Below are 19,415 nucleotides of genomic sequence, written 5' to 3'. Positions count from 1 at the left end.
TGGATTTGATTTACCACTAGCATTCGTTGCGTGTAAATTGAAGTCACTCAATTCGATTTACTACCTAGTTTAAATCGAATCTATTCACTTCGAATTACTATGGCACATACCACGGGTCTAAATCAATGCAAATGGTTTCGATTTACTATGGGTGGATTTCGAACATTACTAAATCAAAGCTCATAGATCCGATGCCTATACCTAAGAGTTGAAATCTACTTAATTCGATTTACTACTAGAATGACTAAATCGATGTAAATCAATTCGCTTTACATATAATTGTGTATAAAGGCATGCACGTAACAGTTCTTGATTTAGGAAATTTATGTAAATTTGGTTTCATTTTATTTCTTTACGTGATTTGCCCTAATGTGTACGTCTTAATTATTACAAATTTATTAACTATTATATATATATATATATATATATATATATTTAATAAATTAAAAGAGTTTAAATTTAATGTACTGACAGAATGTAATTACATTTGTTCTTTTGAATGATCATATATGCAATCAATTTAAAAAATAATTATTTTTATTGATATGACTAGGAGTGGCAGGCAAGGTAACCCGACTCAGCCCTCCTAATGGCCAGTTGGCAGCCAATTTCTTTCGTGTTTTAGCATACAATTTCATAAATATTTTAATAAACCAACAGTTTTTAAATTCAAAAAAAAAAAGTATTTATAATTTTAAATTTCTAATATAGTTATCAATAAAGTATTTTGTAACAAAATAATTCAACAAATATTGTCCAAACTAAAATAAATAATTTTTAAAACATCTAATTGAACATTGTCCAAGCGTCGAAGAGATGGAGCAGCTTGCGACAGAGAGGCGTGACGGAGACGTGCGAGCAAACGACAGACGGTTGTGAGCCTAGAACACTGAAAAGAGAGTCGAAGAGGCACGACGGATGCTGGCGATGACAAAGGATGCCGACGACGGTGTTCGAGAGTGTGTCTGCGTCTGTGACGGTTAAAGAGAGAACCTGAAAGGTAGAGAGCTCGTGAAACAAGGACAAAGAGTGATTATTTTTTACTAAGGTTAGAGGTTGATTTGAAATTGTGAAAGTGTTCACCGCTTTAGCGGATTGGCAATTGGGAATATGGGTTTGAGTAGTTTTTTGGTTTAGAAAAAGAAAGAAAAATAAAATAAAATAACGCCAAAGCACATGGATTATATGGTGCGGGTTAGGTTTTTTTCTTATTATTATAGCGGTCTCAAAATTCTAATCTGGTTCATCTTTTTGAGCGAGTAAAGCGAGTCGACACGATAGATTTTCGGTTCGTTTATCATCCCTAAATATAACATTATATAATTGAATATATGTATAAAATCACTTTACAAAATAGTACATTAAAATTAAATTACAAAATCTATTAATCCACTAATATATATAAATGGAATAAGTCTCTAACTCTCCATGACCAAATAAAATGTATTTTTTTCGCAGAGTAAAAAAATGGAAAAAGAAATTATACATTACTCTGTTGAACTTAATTGAATTTGGGATATAATTCTACAACTTTTGCTAATAGTATATAGTTAAAATATTTGAGTTGAGTTACAATTCGTAATCAAATTTGGACACTCTTATACTCAATATATCACACCTATCAACTAGCCTATTCATCTCTACCAATATACATTTCCAAATAGCTCTGTATATTACATAAATGAATGTGATGAATTAGTTGTTATTTAATCTAATGACTAATTAATGACTGAAAAATCACTTCTCACAAATGCAACCTGGAAAAGGGTTTGCATAGAAATTCTCTTCCAATTTGGGGTGGCGATCAATTTTTCTAGGATGTGGTGCTCCCACATTGTTTTTGTGTATGCTCTTAACCTTAGATGAGAAATCTTCCCAAGAAATTAAGTCACTGTCTAATTCATCAACCAACCTAACAAACTTTTGCCTGCAACATGTTGAAAAACATCATTAATTAGACATCACATACTTGCCCATTTTACCATATGGTTGAATTGTGGAGTTATTTTTGTTCTTACAGTTTCAATTCAATAAGTGTATTTTTTTTAATTGTATTCTCATATTTATGATGAACCATATTGTTTATTATTTATCTAATAGTTTGTTGATCTCTATTTGAATTTTTTTTTATGATTGCTAATTGTAACAATTTATCCAATATTTATGATTTCTTGATGGCAGATAATTTTTTGATGATATTTTCATTAATATTTGATAACTACTGGAAACAAAAAATAATTGTTACTAAAAATATCATTAAAAATTTCATTTTTTGAAATTTACTTCTTTTAACAATTAGTGATTGAAAAAAATATTAGTAAAACTTTTTCATTAGCTAATTTTGTAAAAACTGACTTTGTTGCCCTAATATCCTAAATGTAACCAAAGACTACTAATCAAATGATGATATAGTAAATTTTAAAATGGTTCTTCAAATTAGCTACATATACTAAAATGGTTTTTGAGATTTTAAAATGTTATTAGTCTCTTGATTTTTTTTTTCACTAAATGATCTATCATACCGTTAAGAATTAACATAGTATATTTTTATTAATTACAGTAATATAATTAGTGCAATTAGAATGTCTGAACCTACTTTACTTTAGTGAATGTAATGGATCACTTTGAAGATTAATTTGAATTAGATAACTATTAATTTGCATTTGTTTATAGAGATGGAATATGAGACAGAGATACAGAGACATAAAATTGTGTTTGACACATGAGATATGAATAAAAATATTATGTATAAAGACACTAAATTAATATATTTTGTGTGTATCCTGACAAAAAGGATATAGAGACATAACTTATTTTTTATTTTTTCTTTCATTATTCTTACTAATTTTTTATAATTATATTTTTTTAATATTATATTTTTTTTCTCAAATTTTTTAAATAAAAAAAAATAAAAATAAATTAAAATTTCATAATATGTTCTAGTTTATCACCAAATAGAATTAAGAACACAAAAGTTTGTATCTTTGTCATTTATATCTTATCTTGTCCTGTCAGAAACAAACACAGCCTTAATTAGTATGTACTAAAAAAAATCTTGATATAAATAGAAATAAGAAAATAATTACTTGTTTGGGGCAATGGTTTTACGAAATCCTTGAAATGCTCTGTGACCTCGTACAGCTTTAGCCATGTTGCCATCATAGGTGTAAAGAAAAACATCACTTTCAACCGAAATAACATAATCCAAAGCAGCAAGCTGATTCTGGTGGATCCTAAAGGGTTCAAGCTCTTCTTTTGTGGCCAAAGTGGAGTGTGAGAAGACATTAGGGTACTTGGTTTCAAGTGGTTTGAGTCCTTGTGAGCCATAAATGTTACCAGCAGCTATGTAGATTTTTGTGTCAAGAGGGAACCCAATTGCTTCAAGGAACAATGCTACTTCTCTTGGAGTCATGGGGCAAACACCCTTTAGCCTCTTTGATTTGCTATCAATCTCTTTGTTCTTCCAATGTTTCACTTTGTATCTCATTTCTCTCACTTCTCTTGCTTCTTCTTTTGTTAGGTTGTGATTGCATCCTGTGAATGCAAGCATGTCCTTTTCATATCTGCATTTTGTTTTCCATGTTTTTATAAGACAATTGTTAATTAGAAGCTAAGTTAGCTTAGTTTACTGGTTTAATTTTAATACGGCCTTTTATAGAATTTAAAATCTTTGGTTTTAAAAATTTCTAAAGTTTACTTAAGTACCTTAGATGGAGGGCAAGATAATGCGTATTGTTTCTAAGTCTATTTACCAACTTCATTGCAAGCCCTTCAATTGGCACTGAAAATCTAAGAGCTTTATACATGGTACGACAACGTATTTTCTGAATTGAATCAGGAAGACCATTATTGACAAGGCGAGAATCAGTGTGGGTAAATTTTATCACTTTCTGTCTTCTCAATAATCCCATCATCTCCCCTTTGTAGTAGCTACCCTACATGCTCCAATGCAATTAATTCCACATATCTTTAGTTTCAAAACCACCATGATATTCAATACTTATTTATTTGGTAATTATTATCTCAAGATAAAAATATAAATTATTTGGAGAAAAATGCCAAAACATATAAATAAATAGGATAGATAAAGTATATTTTTATTTCTAAAGTTTGGTAAAAGTTTAAAAAATACACCTATTTTTTTGTTTTAATTTTGTCCTAAAAATTTTTGATTTGGGTCAAATATACTTCTAAGTTTTGACAGCTAATTTTTAAAAAAATTTAGGATCAATTCAACAATAATTATATAAGAACAATCTTTAACACAAATAAATCAAGCATAGTTGTCATGCATTATTGTTGGATTGGTTTTAAATTTTTTAAAAATTTAGCTGTTGGGAGTATATTTGATGCAAATCGAAAACTTTTGGAATAAAATTAAAACAAAATAAAATTTAGAAATATTTTTTAAATTTTTGCTAAATTTTAGGAGACAAAAAAAATATATTTTAGCCTAAATAAATATATTAGAAAAATTCATAATTTTCCTGTTTTAATTTGTTTTTTATCTCTTATTTTTATACTTTTTTATCTTGAGATATTTAGCTAGCATTTACTTTTAAAGACAAAATACAAATATGGAGAAAAAAAAGTTTTAAATATAAAGATAAATACAAAATACTTTGTTCCATACCATGATCTTATGTATTTTTGTATTTCTAGAAATAGAGAAAACAAGAAAGTGAAACAAAATTAAACAAAATATTTTATGTTATTGCTATCTCTTTGTATTTTGTCATGTTTTTGCTATCAAATACTAGCTTACCAAACATAGGTTAATTATGGTAACACTTAAATAATGGTATGTCTAAAATAAGCATAATAATTTTATTCATATTAAATGTGTCATATTTATATAAATTATTAGATTTTATTAAATAAAAATTAAAGACTAATATAAAAAAAGAATATTGATGGACTTTAATAAATACAGAATATCCTAGTACATAAATAAATATCTTTTAATATACAATACTTTAAATAACAACATAATCTTTTATTTTTAAATAAATAAATATAAAATATATAAATACAAAAATATAAGTATTTTTTACTCGTTAAGATAAAATATTATGCAAAAAAAATTTTATAATTCTAAAAAATTATATTATAATGATATTATAAATTACAACATAAAAATATAAAATAATTAAATTTTATTTTATATTATTTGATAAATAATTAGATTATTATATTCAAAATTTATTAATTAAATACTTTTGTTAAATATATTATTATATAATATAATTTTTTATCAAAATATTTGTAAAAATATAATTTATTTAAAAATTATATATACATAAAAGCATTAAATTTTTTTCCGTGTTTTATTAGAAAAACTGAATAAATAATATATTTTTGAATGCATGCCTATCAAATTATATATTCACTTATATTAATAGGATTTACGTTAAAAATATCAAAAACTGTATACAAAATCAGGCTATTTTAGAAATATAATCACACAAATATACTGTTTCTTTCTGTACCTTTCTCAAAATAATATATATACTATATACTATATACTATCTGAATTAAAATGTAGGTCAGTTATTACATGTAATTACACTTATATATATGAGTTTATCTAAAAAAATTAAAAAACATAAATTATATTAATTATTTAGCTTTTCTAAGAAAACATTGAAAAAATAAAGAAAGTTAATATTTTTATGTATTATATATAATTTTTTAAATAAATTATATTTTTACAAATATTTTAATAAAAAATTATATTATATAATAATATATTTAACAAAAATAGTTAGTTAATATATTTTTTGAATATAATAATTTAATTATTTATCAAATAATATAAAATAAAATTTAATAATATAAAAATATTAAAATCAAAAAATATATTAAATTTGTTACATTAAAATTAAAAAATTATATGTTTTACTCTTAGATTTAACAAAATATATTTTTAATAAATTAAAAATATGTGAAGAAAAATATGTTTTGAAAGATATTTGTACATTAATTTTTTAATATATATATATATATATATATATATATATATATATATAAAATTTAAGTCGAGTTAAAGAATAAAAAAATTAACTAGCAAAATAAAAAATGTTTGGAAATAATAGAAAATAAAATATGAACTTATTTTATATTTTTTTTATTATTACTGAAATATTTGGATGATATTAAATATAATAAATATTTAATTATAAATATTATATATATGAAATTATAAATATTAAATTTAAAAAATAATTTTAAATTATTATCTATTTAATATTACTATAAAATAAATAAAAATAAAAAATTAGAAGAGAAAATCGTGAGGTGACATATATATTAAAAAATATGAAGAATAAAAAAATATATATCAATCCTACATTAGTCACTATTTAATACACACATATGATATATATATGTAATTGATACATATTATTTATTCAGTTTTTTTTAAATTAAAAAATAAGAAAATTAATATTTTCATGTATTATATATAATTTTTAAATAAATTATAGTTTTATAAATATTTTAATAAAAAATTAAATAGTTAATTAATAAATTTTGAATATAATAATCTAATTATTTGTTAAATAATATAAAATAAAATTTAATTATTTTATTTTTTTATATTGCAGTTTAAAATATCTTTTTAATATAATTTTTAATATTAATTAATTTTTTATGTATAATAATTAATTTAATGAATAAAAAAATTTATATTTTTTGTATTTATATATTTTATATTTATTTATTTAAAAATAAAAAATTATGTTATTATTTAAAGTATTATATATTAAAAGATATTTACTTATTAATTAAGATATTCTGTATTTATTAAAATTTATTAATATTTTTTTATATTAATTTTTTATTTTTATTTATTAAAATCTAGTGATGTATATAAATATGGCACATCCAATACAAACATAAATTAATTATGGTAACACTTGAATAATTTGTTATATTATTGCCTTGGACCAAGAAACTGGAGCTTTCAATGCTGGCTTAATTGCTGCAAATCTTGGTGGCAGAGATTCCACTATTGGAACCTCATCTTCTAAGACTTTAATAAAGTTCCTCCAGTTGAAAATTTGTTTAAAACCACTGGCACAAAATAAGGAAAAATATCACCCCTTTTATTTATCTTTATATTTAAAAAGTTATAATTAAATTTTTATATTAGATGAAAAATTTATTTAGATATTTTTTAATTATTTTCGTTAAAAAATATATTTTTATTTAAAAATATTTATTTTCGCATTTGTTGTAGAATGAATTATAAAATATTATAAAAAATATATATTTATTATATTTTTTTCTTAAAAATAACAACTAATAAAGATTTAATTATATTTTTTTATCTAATAAAAAATGCAATTATATCCCCATGAAATTAGAGTTTTTTTTTTCCTCTCTGGAAATACAAGTAATATGAGAATTCATACCTGCTATCCGTCCAAAATGAATGATGGTCTAATGTTGGTAAAACCAAAGTAGCATTCATAAGTTTGGCTATAGCGACCATGTCACTTATCTGCAATATGATTGAAAATTCATATTATATTGTATAATATTAATTGGAAAATGATATAGATACTTCTATTTTTTATAATATCACTCTACTTATAATTTGTTAAAAAAAAAAAAGAATGGTTTTATCAAAATCTAAGTGACAATATCCACTCTCTATTAATTAATTAAACCAGAGGAAATTAAATTTAATTGAAGAATAAATAGTGCTAAACTAATATAATTGCATACTCCAGTTGTCATTTGATTTAATCCTCCATTGGCGTGAACCAAAAGGTAGCCATTTGTGGCGTTTCCTACTTTCGCTGTAGAATATAAAATTTCCATAGGTAACCACAGATCAGAGTTGGTAATTGGGAACTCGAATTTAGAAGAAATAAGAACATTGGACCATGTTTTTACTCTTTGGTTGACTATCAATGCATTTGTAATAGTTGTCACTTTTGGGATGCTTCCAGATTTCGAGAGTCTAGCTAACAAAATGAAATACAAACCAATGATATTAATATTCACTACATTTATGAAGGGCGATATATGAAATCGACTTACAAAGTAAATCATATATACAAAGTTTGACTATCATATGATAATTATGGTATTTTAAAAAATATTACTAAAATTAAAGAAACGTTTTTTTTATTACTAAACAATATTTTTTAAAAAGTGTTATTAAAAAATATTACTAAAATAAAAAAAAAAACTTTAATTTTAAGGATACTTATATAACTAGTGACCTCTAGTTGTTCTACGAGCAAGCAACACATTTGGTGGTGCTCTGTATATCAAATTGCAACTATTTCGATGTGAATTGATTGATTTTCAATAAATTTGATCATCATTGACCAAGTTAATTGTAAATCCCGGTCTATGCGTTATACCAAACCAATTATGGCATCGGTTCATTAACTTTTTAGTTATGGTATCGATTCATGAATTTTTTAGTTGAAGTGAATTTGATAACTATGGAAAGAGAAGTACTCGTATAAATAAGACGTGTTTTGTTATTTCTTTTATGGATATTATAAGATATTTTTTTTTTTCTAAAATAATTCCTTACTAACAAGAATTCTACCAATTTTTGCCATAAAAATATCTTTTTTATGTTTCCTTTTTAAAATCACAAAAAAGGGAGTTTCCTTTCTAAAATCACAAAAAAAAAGGAGTGTAAATAAAAAGTTGTAAAATGTTGTCCCTATAGGAATAAACAATTTTCTATATAAAAAAGGACTAAGCATTGACTAAAATGTTATAAGTTTGTTAAAAAGGAAAAAACTATGCCCATAAACTAATGCATGCATTAGAAGCAATTAAGAAAAGGAAGAGAGACAGATATGATGCAAATGAACAAAAAAGAAAGTTGTATATATACCGAATGCGTGTGAGATGAATTTTTGTGGTGCACGATGTTAGACCGTATTGCACGATGGACATCAAGCTGATGAGAAAAGATATGCATCAACAAAAACTTAAGCAAGAAACACATCAACAACAAAACTATTAAGCCCCAAAACATGTGACGCCTTTGCTTCATCCTACATAGTTTTTGCCAATGTCTTATCCTATGCCGCACACTACACATTGATAATAACCCATGTCGTTCTTCTCCTTCCTCTAATAAACCCCTACTTCTTATTGGCATGAATATTTATATATGTAATCAATAAGACCCAGGATTATTTGGTGAAGCAGAAGAAATTAATATATGAAGAACAATTGTGGTAGAGTTTTGCGTTGTTGTTCTTTTTATGTGTTTGGTGTGGCTTTTGCGTAGTTGAACCATGAGTCAACATTGCCATCACCCCATCACGTACAAAACGGAATATGAGGCGATACCCTCTCGCTGTTTCACGTGTTTTTAGATTATTCTCTATGCTATAATAAGTCTCAAAATTTTAATAAGGAAATTACCACTTCTTAGCTTAATTGACTCTCCTTCATGTAACTGCTGATTTTTATATTATGTGTATATTAAAAATTAGTTATAAATATAAATACATATTAAAATATAAAATATATAATGAAAATGAGTTAAATAATATATATTTTTATACATAAATATATAATAATTATGTGATTAATTTTTTGTATGAACGTAGTATTTCTAAATCCCTAATTCCTTTCGATGAAAGTATATTACTAATTACTAATGAGTTATAGTTCAAATGATACCCATATTCAACTAAGAGGTGGTGAGTTTGAATCTCTTGTCTTTAATAAAAATAAAAATAAAAGTATATTACTAATTCTCAAAGTTTTTTTTTTTCTGGTCCGAAATATAGATTTGGTTGATCGAAAAGGCTATGGACAGAAAAGAAGAGTTGGAAGAAAGGAAGTAGGATAATGGGCCTGAAGAGAGGGTAATAAGGCCCAATCAAAAGGGAAGAACAAACCCTAACCTTGCCTGGTTTATTTTTGTGCGTGTATATAACCATGGAGCTGATTCAGCTTGGTGCAGCTTCCGCCGTGCATCAACCCGAAGCAGCAGTTGCAGGAGGCGAGGAAGCATCTTCTTCAAGCGAAAATGGTGAAAGGTCGCCAAGGAGAGCGTGTCAGGTTTCCCTTTCTAACTCTCTCCACATTGTTTTTCGATCTTTTGCATTATGTTGATGACCTAATACTATTCACAACTGTATCGTTTCTGGAAGAAAAAAAAAAGAGAAATGTTTGTGATTTTTGTTTTTGTTAGTGATTTAATGTGAAATGCACATTTGTGATGTGGTTGATGAAGATCAAGATTTGGTTTAGGGTTTAGGGTTTTTGATTGCTTTGGCTAATGGGTTAAGGTGCTTAAGTGATATAATGTGGTGAGGAGCAATGCTGAATTAGCTTCTCAGACAGTAACATTGTATTTTCCTGTAAAATGAACAGAGTATGTGGATTCATGTGCTCTGAAAGTTGAGGCTTTGGGAGTTTTAGGCTCTGTTATCAGTTGTATGCATGTGTATTAAAATTTCTGCTGAATGTTCGATGTGTTTTGGAGATGCTTTGTTGATTATGAATTGAATATCATCATTTTATGTTGTAAAATGTGGATGCATATGCTCATCGTGCATTTCTGAGGGAGATTTATCTAAGAAATGAAAATTGTTGACGGTGTTGTACTTTTGTGTTGTATTTTCAGACTTTATGTCAGGGGTTCAATCCTTGGATACAAGAGGTACACTTCTTCCACCCTCCTATAGTAAATTGGTGTTTTGTGGTTTATATTACTAAAATTGGGATTTATGAATTTATCTCAAGAATGGCATATAAATTGTGTGTGGATTCAGTTGGCATGACTTGATATAAGCTAAGATATTGGTAGTGTTCTTTCAGGTCCAAGTCAAACCAATATCCAAACACCTCTCTTATCCAGATTGAGGGAGTAAACACCAAGGAAGAGGTTGCATGGTATGCTGGGAAGCGCATGGCATACATATACAAAGCCAAGGTAAAGAAGAATGGATCCCACTATCGCTGCATTTGGGGTAAGGTTACCAGGCCTCATGGTAACAGTGGTATTGTCCGTGCTAAGTTCAAGTCAAACCTGCCACCAAAATCAATGGTAATTTTCAAGGCAGAGAAATGTTCAATTGTTCTTCGATTGGCTTTTGTATGATTTTCTGATGGTTTTGGGTGTTGATTCATCTGCAGGGAGCAAGGGTCAGAGTCTTCATGTATCCAAGCAATATATGAGGTAATTTTACCATCTAATTGGTGTATTTTGTCATCTGAATTTCGGGATAATCCTCATATGGTTTCAACTTAGAGAATGACTTACCCATGATCAAGTTTGCATACTAAATTAATATGCTTCTTTGTATTTTGAATGTTACATTCTGAAATTATGTTCTACTGGTTAAAGTCAGATTATCTTTGAACCTAATGTCAGTATCATTGTGTCATCTAATATCTATATCTATATTCTCTGTTGCCTTGTTTATTATTTCGATTTTTGAAATTGTGTTTCATTTGAAAAGAATATTGCACATAGTTCTTCTTGGGAACTCATCTTTACGAAACCTACTCCCAGGATTTTATTTGTGCATATAGTAAATGAAAAACCTTTCTGCTTGAGCGTTCTCCTCTATCCGTGGAGATAAGCTCCAATGTAATCGGCTTATAGTTTACTTCACTCACCCCTCCCCTCACCTCCCCCAAAAAAAGTAGTCATTAGAATTACTATCTATTATAGTAATCCAATCTTCTCCAAATCTATTGTTGTCTATATGCTCTGTGATGCCTATTTTTTATTTTGAAAGTGGCAAGAAACTTGCACATAGTTCTTCTTGGGAACATATTTAACAAAAACTATTCCCAGGATTTTATCTGTGCATATAGCAAGTAAAAAAACCTTTCTGCTTGAGCCTTTTCCTGTATTTGTGGAGATGTGCTCCAATGTAATTGGCTTACAGATTTACACACTCTGTTCCCCCACCCAACATATTCATTCTTCTCGTCCGAAATAGTTTCGTGTTCATTTTTCCTTTTTTTTTTGTTTCCTTCTGGTTCTATACAAGTAACTAATGTGTATAACGCCTAATTTATTCTTGTTTACAGATTCTCTGGACCTCTTGTTGGCTGTAGTGAATTTTGTGTGGGCATAGAAGGAATTTACATATTACCAGTTAAATTTTGATGTCCTTCGTAACTCTTAAGCAGAATAGCTTTTCATTATTTAGGATGGTGAATGAACCCAATTTCATGTTAGTTCTCACTTCTTTGGTTATTAATGAGGATTGAGCCTCAACTTTCATCAATCTTTTTACCGCCGTTAATGCAAATATTTACGATGCTGAGGACAAAATATCTTAAAAAGTGAATTGAATTTAGTCAATTTACTAGTTCGTACTTACGAAGAAAAATGGAGTTATAAGAGTCTCCGACAAATGATGCATCTTTTTTAGGCCGTTGTCTAACATATGCCACTAAGTATTAACTCAGCAGATGTTGGTTGTTCCCATTCTCCCAAAATCATTTATGCTCAGCTGATTAGCGGTTACCAACTTCCGATTCATAAAAGAAAAAATAAAATAAAAAAGTAAAAGGTCTCCCCTCAATCTGTGGTAACAAGTTGCGTGGAGCCGTGGATGAAAATTATCATCGTGCACGTTTTTTTGTTTTATTGTAGGGAAAAAGAAAGGCATTTGGCCCAAGTAAAAATAATAAATTAATAATGTAATTTTCTGTTAGAAGTTTCAAAAAGGAATACAGACGTACCATTGTCTTATTCTACAAATTTGGTGGGAATAATTTAAATATCTTCATAAGACGAAGCTGTTAGGATGTCTAAAATATCTGTTCAAACCTAACTAATGGTAAAAGAAAAGAAGAATTATTTATAAACCAAAAATTCGTAACATTTGTATCCAATAGTAAGCAAGGATAGTGATGGATAGGATAGGGTTTAAGCTCTATTCTCATCCTACGCGAGTTTATATTCTTTAACCCGAATTATATTCATCCTACGCGCAAGTTTATATTCTTTAATCCAAATTCTACCTGCATGCTAAACATCACAACCAATCCTATTTTGTTCAACTTGCAAAAATCAAATTTGATTTCACTCAAACACAATATTTAGTTCTTTCTATATTTCCTAATATCAATTATTATTTATATATTATTAGCAAATTAAATTACTAGTTTGATAAACCTAAATACTTGTATAAAAAAGAGCAATTTGAATTTAAATTTCTACTTTTATATATATATGAATTCGAATAGTGCTGCTAGTCCTATAGTTAAATGTAAATGGGTTGGATATAGAAGGTTCAAGTTTTAATTTGCGGTATCTAAAAAAATTACATTTAATCTATGAAAAGGATCATTTTTTTTCAACCAAATATTCAAGTTTCATATACTTGTGATTCACACAATCAAACCATTTTTAAGCATATATACCCTTAAGATATGTGTGGTTGGAAAAATGATAGAGTATTTTCAAGAATCTTAAAATAAAAATTTCATATTTTTGAATTTGGTTTAAAGTTTAAAAAATTATTTTCAGATAAATTTTATTTCTAAGAATCAAAATACTATTATTTTAGTTCTCACTCATCCCTTTGGTATATTTAATTTTCACGGGAATGAAATCTAAATGATAAAAGAAAAAGATTAAATTATCCTTGTTAATCTAACTCGAACCCTCTCTTTTACTTTTCCGTCCTTCTCATTTTACGTTGAAACAATTGTCTACCTCTTTTCCAAATTCATGGAGGTGCCACCTTGCCGTCGATTTGAGTTTGCACCACCATCATGCACCTCGTTCTAGAAGGAAGATTCATCTCAGTCTCTTTTTTGTTCGCATTAATATTCCTTCTTTTGTCACTACTTCTGCACATCTTGATCTCTTCTACTACTACTTCGGCTCATTTTAATTCTTAAATATTAGAGATATTTTTGTAAATTTAAAAAAAAAATAATGTCAAGTAAAAATATTATGTTATATTTAATTTCAATCATTTTTTAATAAATTAGAGTCAATAATAATTTTAATTAAAAATATTTAATATTATTTTATATTTATTTATACTTACTAATTTAGTGATTAATATTTTAATTAAATTTTTTAGGGTAATTCTGACTAAGTATATAAAATTTTCGAAGATAATAAACTTAACCAAACAAAAAACAACACATTTTTTGGTATATTATCAATAGTCTATAAATTTTGCTTCTACAAACCAAATATGATAATATATATGCTTGATAATATCATTCTAAAAAATCGTATTTCTAGTAATAATATTCCTAGACATAAAAATTAGGGTAAAAAACCCAAATAAACCAAGCTGAAAAGTTTATTACTCAAATCAGCCAAAACAAAAATTATTTCAGTAATCCACCAATGACCATTTATATATAATTCGAATCAATATGATTCGAACTACAAATACATGTAATTCGAAACAACTTGCTTCGAATTACGTTTGAATGAATATGCATGTAATTCGAATCAAGTAGATTCGAATTAGAGAAAGGTAAATCGAATTGACTCGATTCGAATTAGTAGGCTCATGTGACTCTATGGAGTTCGAATCATATTGATTCGAATTATTCAATGTTGGTGACACTAGGTAGTTCAAATTAAGTTGATTCGAATTACTAGTAAGTTACCTATATAATGCTACGTTAGTTGGATATATATCAAATTTTTTTTTTCACATTCTTACTTGGATAGTTGGATATATATCTTATAGTTGATACAAAAGATATTTACTGTATAATTTTATTTTTCTAAAAATATTATATATATATATATATATATATTTTGATGATTACAAAATTTTAGAAATATTTAAAAAGTATTATTAAAATTAAAATTATATTTTTTATTATTTGACAATAAAATTAAAAATTAAAAATTAGGGATTAAAATTAAAAATTAAAATATTTATGAGCTATCAATTCGAATTTCATACAATACTCTTCTGCCAATTCTTGATAGCTCATGAATATTTTTTAATAAATTTATTTAAATTATACCACAAAAAAATATTTTATTCTATGCAAAACAATTTAAAAAAATGTTAGGAGTACTATAAAAATTTGTAATGTTCTAATGACTTAGGTACTCAAATTTTAAATAAAGTACTCTACATAGTCAATAATAATTTAGAAATTAAAAAAAATATTTTATTCCATACAAAACAATTAAAAATATATTTTATTTATTTTTCCACACATATTTTCTAGTCATTATATTGCCATTGGAATCCTCGTATATTTCTAATTTCTCAACCTAACCTTCACAAATTCTAACACAATCTTCATATAATTTTACTTGAGATGTGTGTCTCATTTTTTTGTGATTTGTATAAGTGAGTCAATATATATAAATGGGTAATAGACGTATCAGTACAAGTTTTATTATTGACTAATGATAACTCTATTTATATTAATATAGAGAGTAAATCAAATAAATATTTAAATTATTGGTCTCTAAAATTTGAAAAAAAATATTATTCTTCGTTATAAATATATTTATTATATTTTTTTTTAATTTTTAAAAGCTGTTTTACCAAACACAATTATAGTACTTGTGCTTATTAAAAACTATTTTTAATGTGATTTTACCAAACGCAAGTGCTGTAACTTTTAAAAAGTCGTCTTTTAAAATACAGCTTTCATAAGCTACTTGTTACGATGGGTAACCGGAGATTAGTGGGCCGGATGACGTTGGTTGACCCAAACGTGTGAGGGAGGTGACCAGCTGGTGCACCTGAAACTCGGTGTTCCTCCGTTCGACTTGCGCGTCTGGAAGAATGGGGGTGGTACCTGCAATGACACTCCAATGCCTAAGTTAGCAAGAGTGTGAGCAAGTTGAGAATGTATTGGGACTTAGTGATACCTGAGGGATGTCAGGGTATTTATAGAGGTGAACCAATAACCACCGCTGAAGTAGTGCCACCTTTTTAGGTGGATAACCGTTCCCATATCTTAGGGAGGTTAAGATATGGCTCCATGAAGTGGTTAGAGAGTTTCTAGGGGCGGTTACTCATTCGAATGAGTGTTATCTGCCAGCTAACCCTCGTATCCGACTTCTTTGGAGTAGGTCGTATTCAGTACCGACTTCTGGGGATGAAGGCCGGTACTGGGGGAGGGCCCACCCCTTTGGGTTGGGCTTCTTTGCTTGGATCCTGGGTCCTTTTTATTGGGCCAGGGTATGAACAGTGCCCCTACTCGAGCCCAATTTATTTTTAAGAGTTGGGTTCGAGTATTCAACTCGGGGTCGTAGCCGATTTGTGAGAGGACCGACGTGATGGTTTGAGAACCGACGTGATTTTTCGTGACCTTTTGGTTCTGACAGTTACGTCTAATCAAGCGTCGTGTCCGTTAGGGGTGTGCGTAGGGATTTAATAGCCTTGGTAACGGTGCATCCTCATTAATGATTGCCCCGATTTTACTGTTATGCCCCTAACGTTCTTATAAATATTTTCCCTCTCTTTCGTTGTTTCGTTTCTGCGATCTTTCAAATTTTCCTTGCCTTCGTTCGTGCTGCGTTCTTGCGTCTTCAAAGGCTTTTTGCTTCCAACCCTTATTTCCGGATAAAGGTTAGTTCTTTAATATGCCTTTGTAGATAAATTTGATTTGTAGACTTTAGTTTCGCATCCTCCTCCCTTTAGAGACCGTGTTGGTGACATTTCTTTTCCCCTTGTAGGTTTGTTACCCCCTTTTTTATAAAAAGAAATGGCTTCTGTAGATGCTCTCTCTCACTGGGTTGATGTCACGGTCTTAGGGGAGGAGCCCTCAGTCGATTCTGAGTTCATTACCAACCTTCGCACTCATCACAGAATTTGTACTTCTGAGGATGACGAACCAAAATACGAATTGGTAGTCCCGGGTCCTGAAGACCGGGTTTGTTTTGGAAGAGTCGATGAGGCGGCCCCTCATTTTTTCTTTATGTATGAGTGCATGATCACCCGTTTGGGTGTTTTTCTTCCTTTTTCGAATTTTGAGATATCTGTTTTGCGTCACTGTCGAGTCGCTCCCACCCAGCTTCACCCCAACTCTTGGGGTTTTTTGAAAATTTATCAATTTGTCAGCCAGGCTTTAGAGTTCCCGACTTCTTTAAAGATTTTCTTCCATCTTTTCCATATGACAAAACCCTTCAGTGGGCTAAACAATAAACAACAGTGGGTGTCGTTCCGAGCCATACAAGGTCGGAGACTTTTTACCCTTTTTGACGAGTCCTTTCATGACTTCAAGAACTACTTTTTCAAAGTGCAAGCTGTAGAGGGTCACCACCCCTTTTTCCTGGATGATCATTCTTCTCCCCGATTTCCTTTATATTGGCTGGAGGCCTCCCCTTGCGAGAAATATGGTCTGGATGATTTAACTGAGGTAGAAGCAGCCATTGTGGGGTTCCTCCGAGAAGCGTGGGGGAGGGCCCCATACTTGGATACTAAAAAATTTCTCCAGGGGTCGCCGTCCTTTGTCCAGTCACAATTAGGTAGCTTTTTGCGTTTCTTGCTTGTTTCCGACTTGCAATTTCTTGTACCGACTTTGTCTGATTTCGGCTACCAATTTGTTTTTTGTAGAGATGGCAAAGAAAAACGCTCAAGAGTCTTACCAGAGGGTTCAGGAAGCCAAGGCAAAATCTCGAGCCAGGTCTGGAGGCGTTAGGATGGTTGTCTCTCCTCCTCCTCCTCCTCGGAACGTTGGGACTCCTTCTCAGCCTATTGTAATTTCTTCCTCTGCTTCCTCTCTGCCACCCCCTTCCGTCCGACCTACTCCCGAACCAGAGCCAAAGAAGCGCAAGACCTTAGAGTCTGGCGCTTCTGGTGAGGCGGACGCTCTTGCGTTCGTCCGAAAGAACATCTATCCTCATGCTCGTATGAGTATGGATGATGTTTCTGTTCGGCACTACCTCACTACTGTGGTTGAGGAGAGTCTCAAGACGGCGGGGGTTTGTGGCAAACTCTTGGATATATTTGAGAAGACTCCCATCAGCTCTTTAGGGACGACCTCGAGGGTCGAGGAGCTGGAGGGTAGGCTCCGTATATATCAGGAGCATGAGAAGGAGTTGGAGGGGAAAGTTGCCAAACTGGAGGGGGAGAGGAACAGCCTCCGAGAGAAGGGGCAGAAGTTGCAAGCCCAATGCAACATGGAGGTGGAGTTGAGGAAGGCAGCGCAAGCCAGCTACAATAGTTTATTTGCTGATCTTGTGTCTGTAAAGAACGACTTACTGAACGCTCGGAAGGCCTACACCGAGTTGGAGGACTCTATTGCGGATGGTGCTGATGAAGCCTGGAGGATTTTCAAGGAACAGGTCGGGGTTATTGCTCCTGACTTGGACCTTTCTCCTTTGGACCCTGATAAGGTTGTTATTGATGGTGCCATCGTGGATCCTCCTGTCCCCATAGTGGAATCTGAGTCTGATTTAAAGACTCGGGGGCAGAGGATCGTAGAGTCCCCTCCTCGCTCTAAGGACGCTCCGAGTTCTTCTACCGTTCCTCCGACTTCCTCTTCAACTCCTACCCCTGGCGTTCCCCCTGATCCTGCTGGTGGTGATCTAAAAAAGTGATTTCTGGCTATCGGGGCCCGGCTTGTGGGCCCCTTTTTTTTTGAACTCTTTATATTTATTTGTTGGTGTTTTGAACAATTTTGGCCTTTTAAGGCCGTAAACAAAACAGTGATGCCCCCCTTTTAATAGGGGTTTAATTTAGCGTTAAATAAATGCCCTTTTTGGATAAGGGTTTTGAGTTACCTTATGCGCACATGCTTTTCGTGGTTTATTTGACTCTTTGATCTTTTGTGGAGAAAACCTTTTCTTTGGGACTTGCTTGCTTTTCTGAATTTCCTTGATTCTCAAAGCAGCCTTTTTCTTAGTTTTTCCTTATCTCTTTTGGTATTCCTAGTACTCAATTTTGTTTTATTGAGTTTTTCGTGACTTAGGCTACTTTTGCGATTCATTTTAATTGTACTCGGTTTCGCATTCCGCCCTGTGAGTCGGACCGATCCCGAGTTTATCATGATCGACTTCTATAGCCTCTTTACACCGACTTGTACCTCGTCGTTTTATCCTGACGACCATCTAGGTCGGTTCATGGGATTTTTACGTTTTGTCGAGCTTAAATCGGCGCGTTTCGTAGAAAGAAAATTTAAAAGGGAATTTTGAAAGAGATATTTAAAATGAAAGAGTTCTTTATTAATTGAGGAGGTACCTTATTGCTACTAAGGGCTTTTGCTAATTTATTTCCCTTAGCCCCTACTGTGATGCCTCGTTAAAAACCCTTCTTCAGAAAAAACCCTTTGATTCTGGGAAAAAATCATGAAGCTGGGAAAAGAGTACATCAGGGAGTAGGGTTTGCTTTTAACTGTAGTACCTTTTCATATTACAAGCATGCCATGACCTTGGTAACTCGGTGCCGCCTAAGTCGGTCACCTTATAATAGCCTTTTCCTATGACCTCCTTGATTTTGTATGGTCCT

At 30.1% G+C, this 19,415-nt stretch overlaps 2 protein-coding genes across 2 annotated transcripts; one reads left to right on the top strand and one right to left on the bottom strand.

The window, feature by feature from the left end:
• Nucleotides 1-1,547: 1,547 nt before the first annotated feature.
• On the bottom strand, nucleotides 1,548-3,911 carry LOC112765925 (O-fucosyltransferase 28-like). Its single transcript, XM_029294238.2, has 3 exons — nucleotides 3,706-3,911; nucleotides 3,087-3,563; nucleotides 1,548-1,927 (listed from the first exon to the last, which is right to left on the bottom strand). The coding sequence occupies exons 1-3, from the start codon at nucleotides 3,909-3,911 to the stop codon at nucleotides 1,738-1,740; spliced, it is 873 nt and encodes a 290-aa protein (XP_029150071.2). The 3' UTR covers nucleotides 1,548-1,737.
• Nucleotides 3,912-8,893: 4,982 nt separating this feature from the next.
• Nucleotides 8,894-12,239, top strand: LOC112767471 (large ribosomal subunit protein eL33w). The gene is made up of 5 exons (XM_025813338.3): nucleotides 8,894-10,053; nucleotides 10,622-10,657; nucleotides 10,816-11,044; nucleotides 11,134-11,176; nucleotides 12,040-12,239. Exons 1-4 carry the CDS (start codon nucleotides 10,022-10,024, stop codon nucleotides 11,173-11,175), a joined length of 339 nt encoding a protein of 112 aa, XP_025669123.1. The 5' UTR covers nucleotides 8,894-10,021; the 3' UTR covers nucleotide 11,176; nucleotides 12,040-12,239.
• Nucleotides 12,240-19,415: the final 7,176 nt, after the last annotated feature.

Source organism: Arachis hypogaea, chromosome 17 (genome assembly GCF_003086295.3).
Source record: "Arachis hypogaea cultivar Tifrunner chromosome 17, arahy.Tifrunner.gnm2.J5K5, whole genome shotgun sequence".
Taxonomy (NCBI): Eukaryota; Viridiplantae; Streptophyta; class Magnoliopsida; order Fabales; family Fabaceae; genus Arachis; species Arachis hypogaea.
Note: the sequence above shows the minus strand (reverse complement) of the source record. Positions and strands in the feature narration are given on the sequence as shown.

What these genes read in the sequence shown, in the direction of transcription:
- LOC112765925 (XM_029294238.2), bottom strand. Translation starts at nt 3,911, where the DNA reads ATGGGATTATTGAGAAGACAGAAAGTGATAAAATTTACCCACACTGAT. An exon ending in TATCTTGCCCTCCATCTAAG is followed by an intron (nt 3,564 to 3,705) that starts GTACTTAAGTAA and finishes AACAAAATGCAG; the next exon opens with ATATGAAAAGGACATGCTTG. An exon ending in AAAACCATTGCCCCAAACAA is followed by an intron (nt 1,928 to 3,086) that starts GTAATTATTTTC and finishes AACATGTTGCAG; the next exon opens with GCAAAAGTTTGTTAGGTTGG.
- LOC112767471 (XM_025813338.3), top strand. Translation starts at nt 10,022, where the DNA reads ATGGTGAAAGGTCGCCAAGGAGAGCGTGTCAG. An exon ending in CGCCAAGGAGAGCGTGTCAG is followed by an intron (nt 10,054 to 10,621) that starts GTTTCCCTTTCT and finishes TTGTATTTTCAG; the next exon opens with ACTTTATGTCAGGGGTTCAA. An exon ending in TCAATCCTTGGATACAAGAG is followed by an intron (nt 10,658 to 10,815) that starts GTACACTTCTTC and finishes GTGTTCTTTCAG; the next exon opens with GTCCAAGTCAAACCAATATC.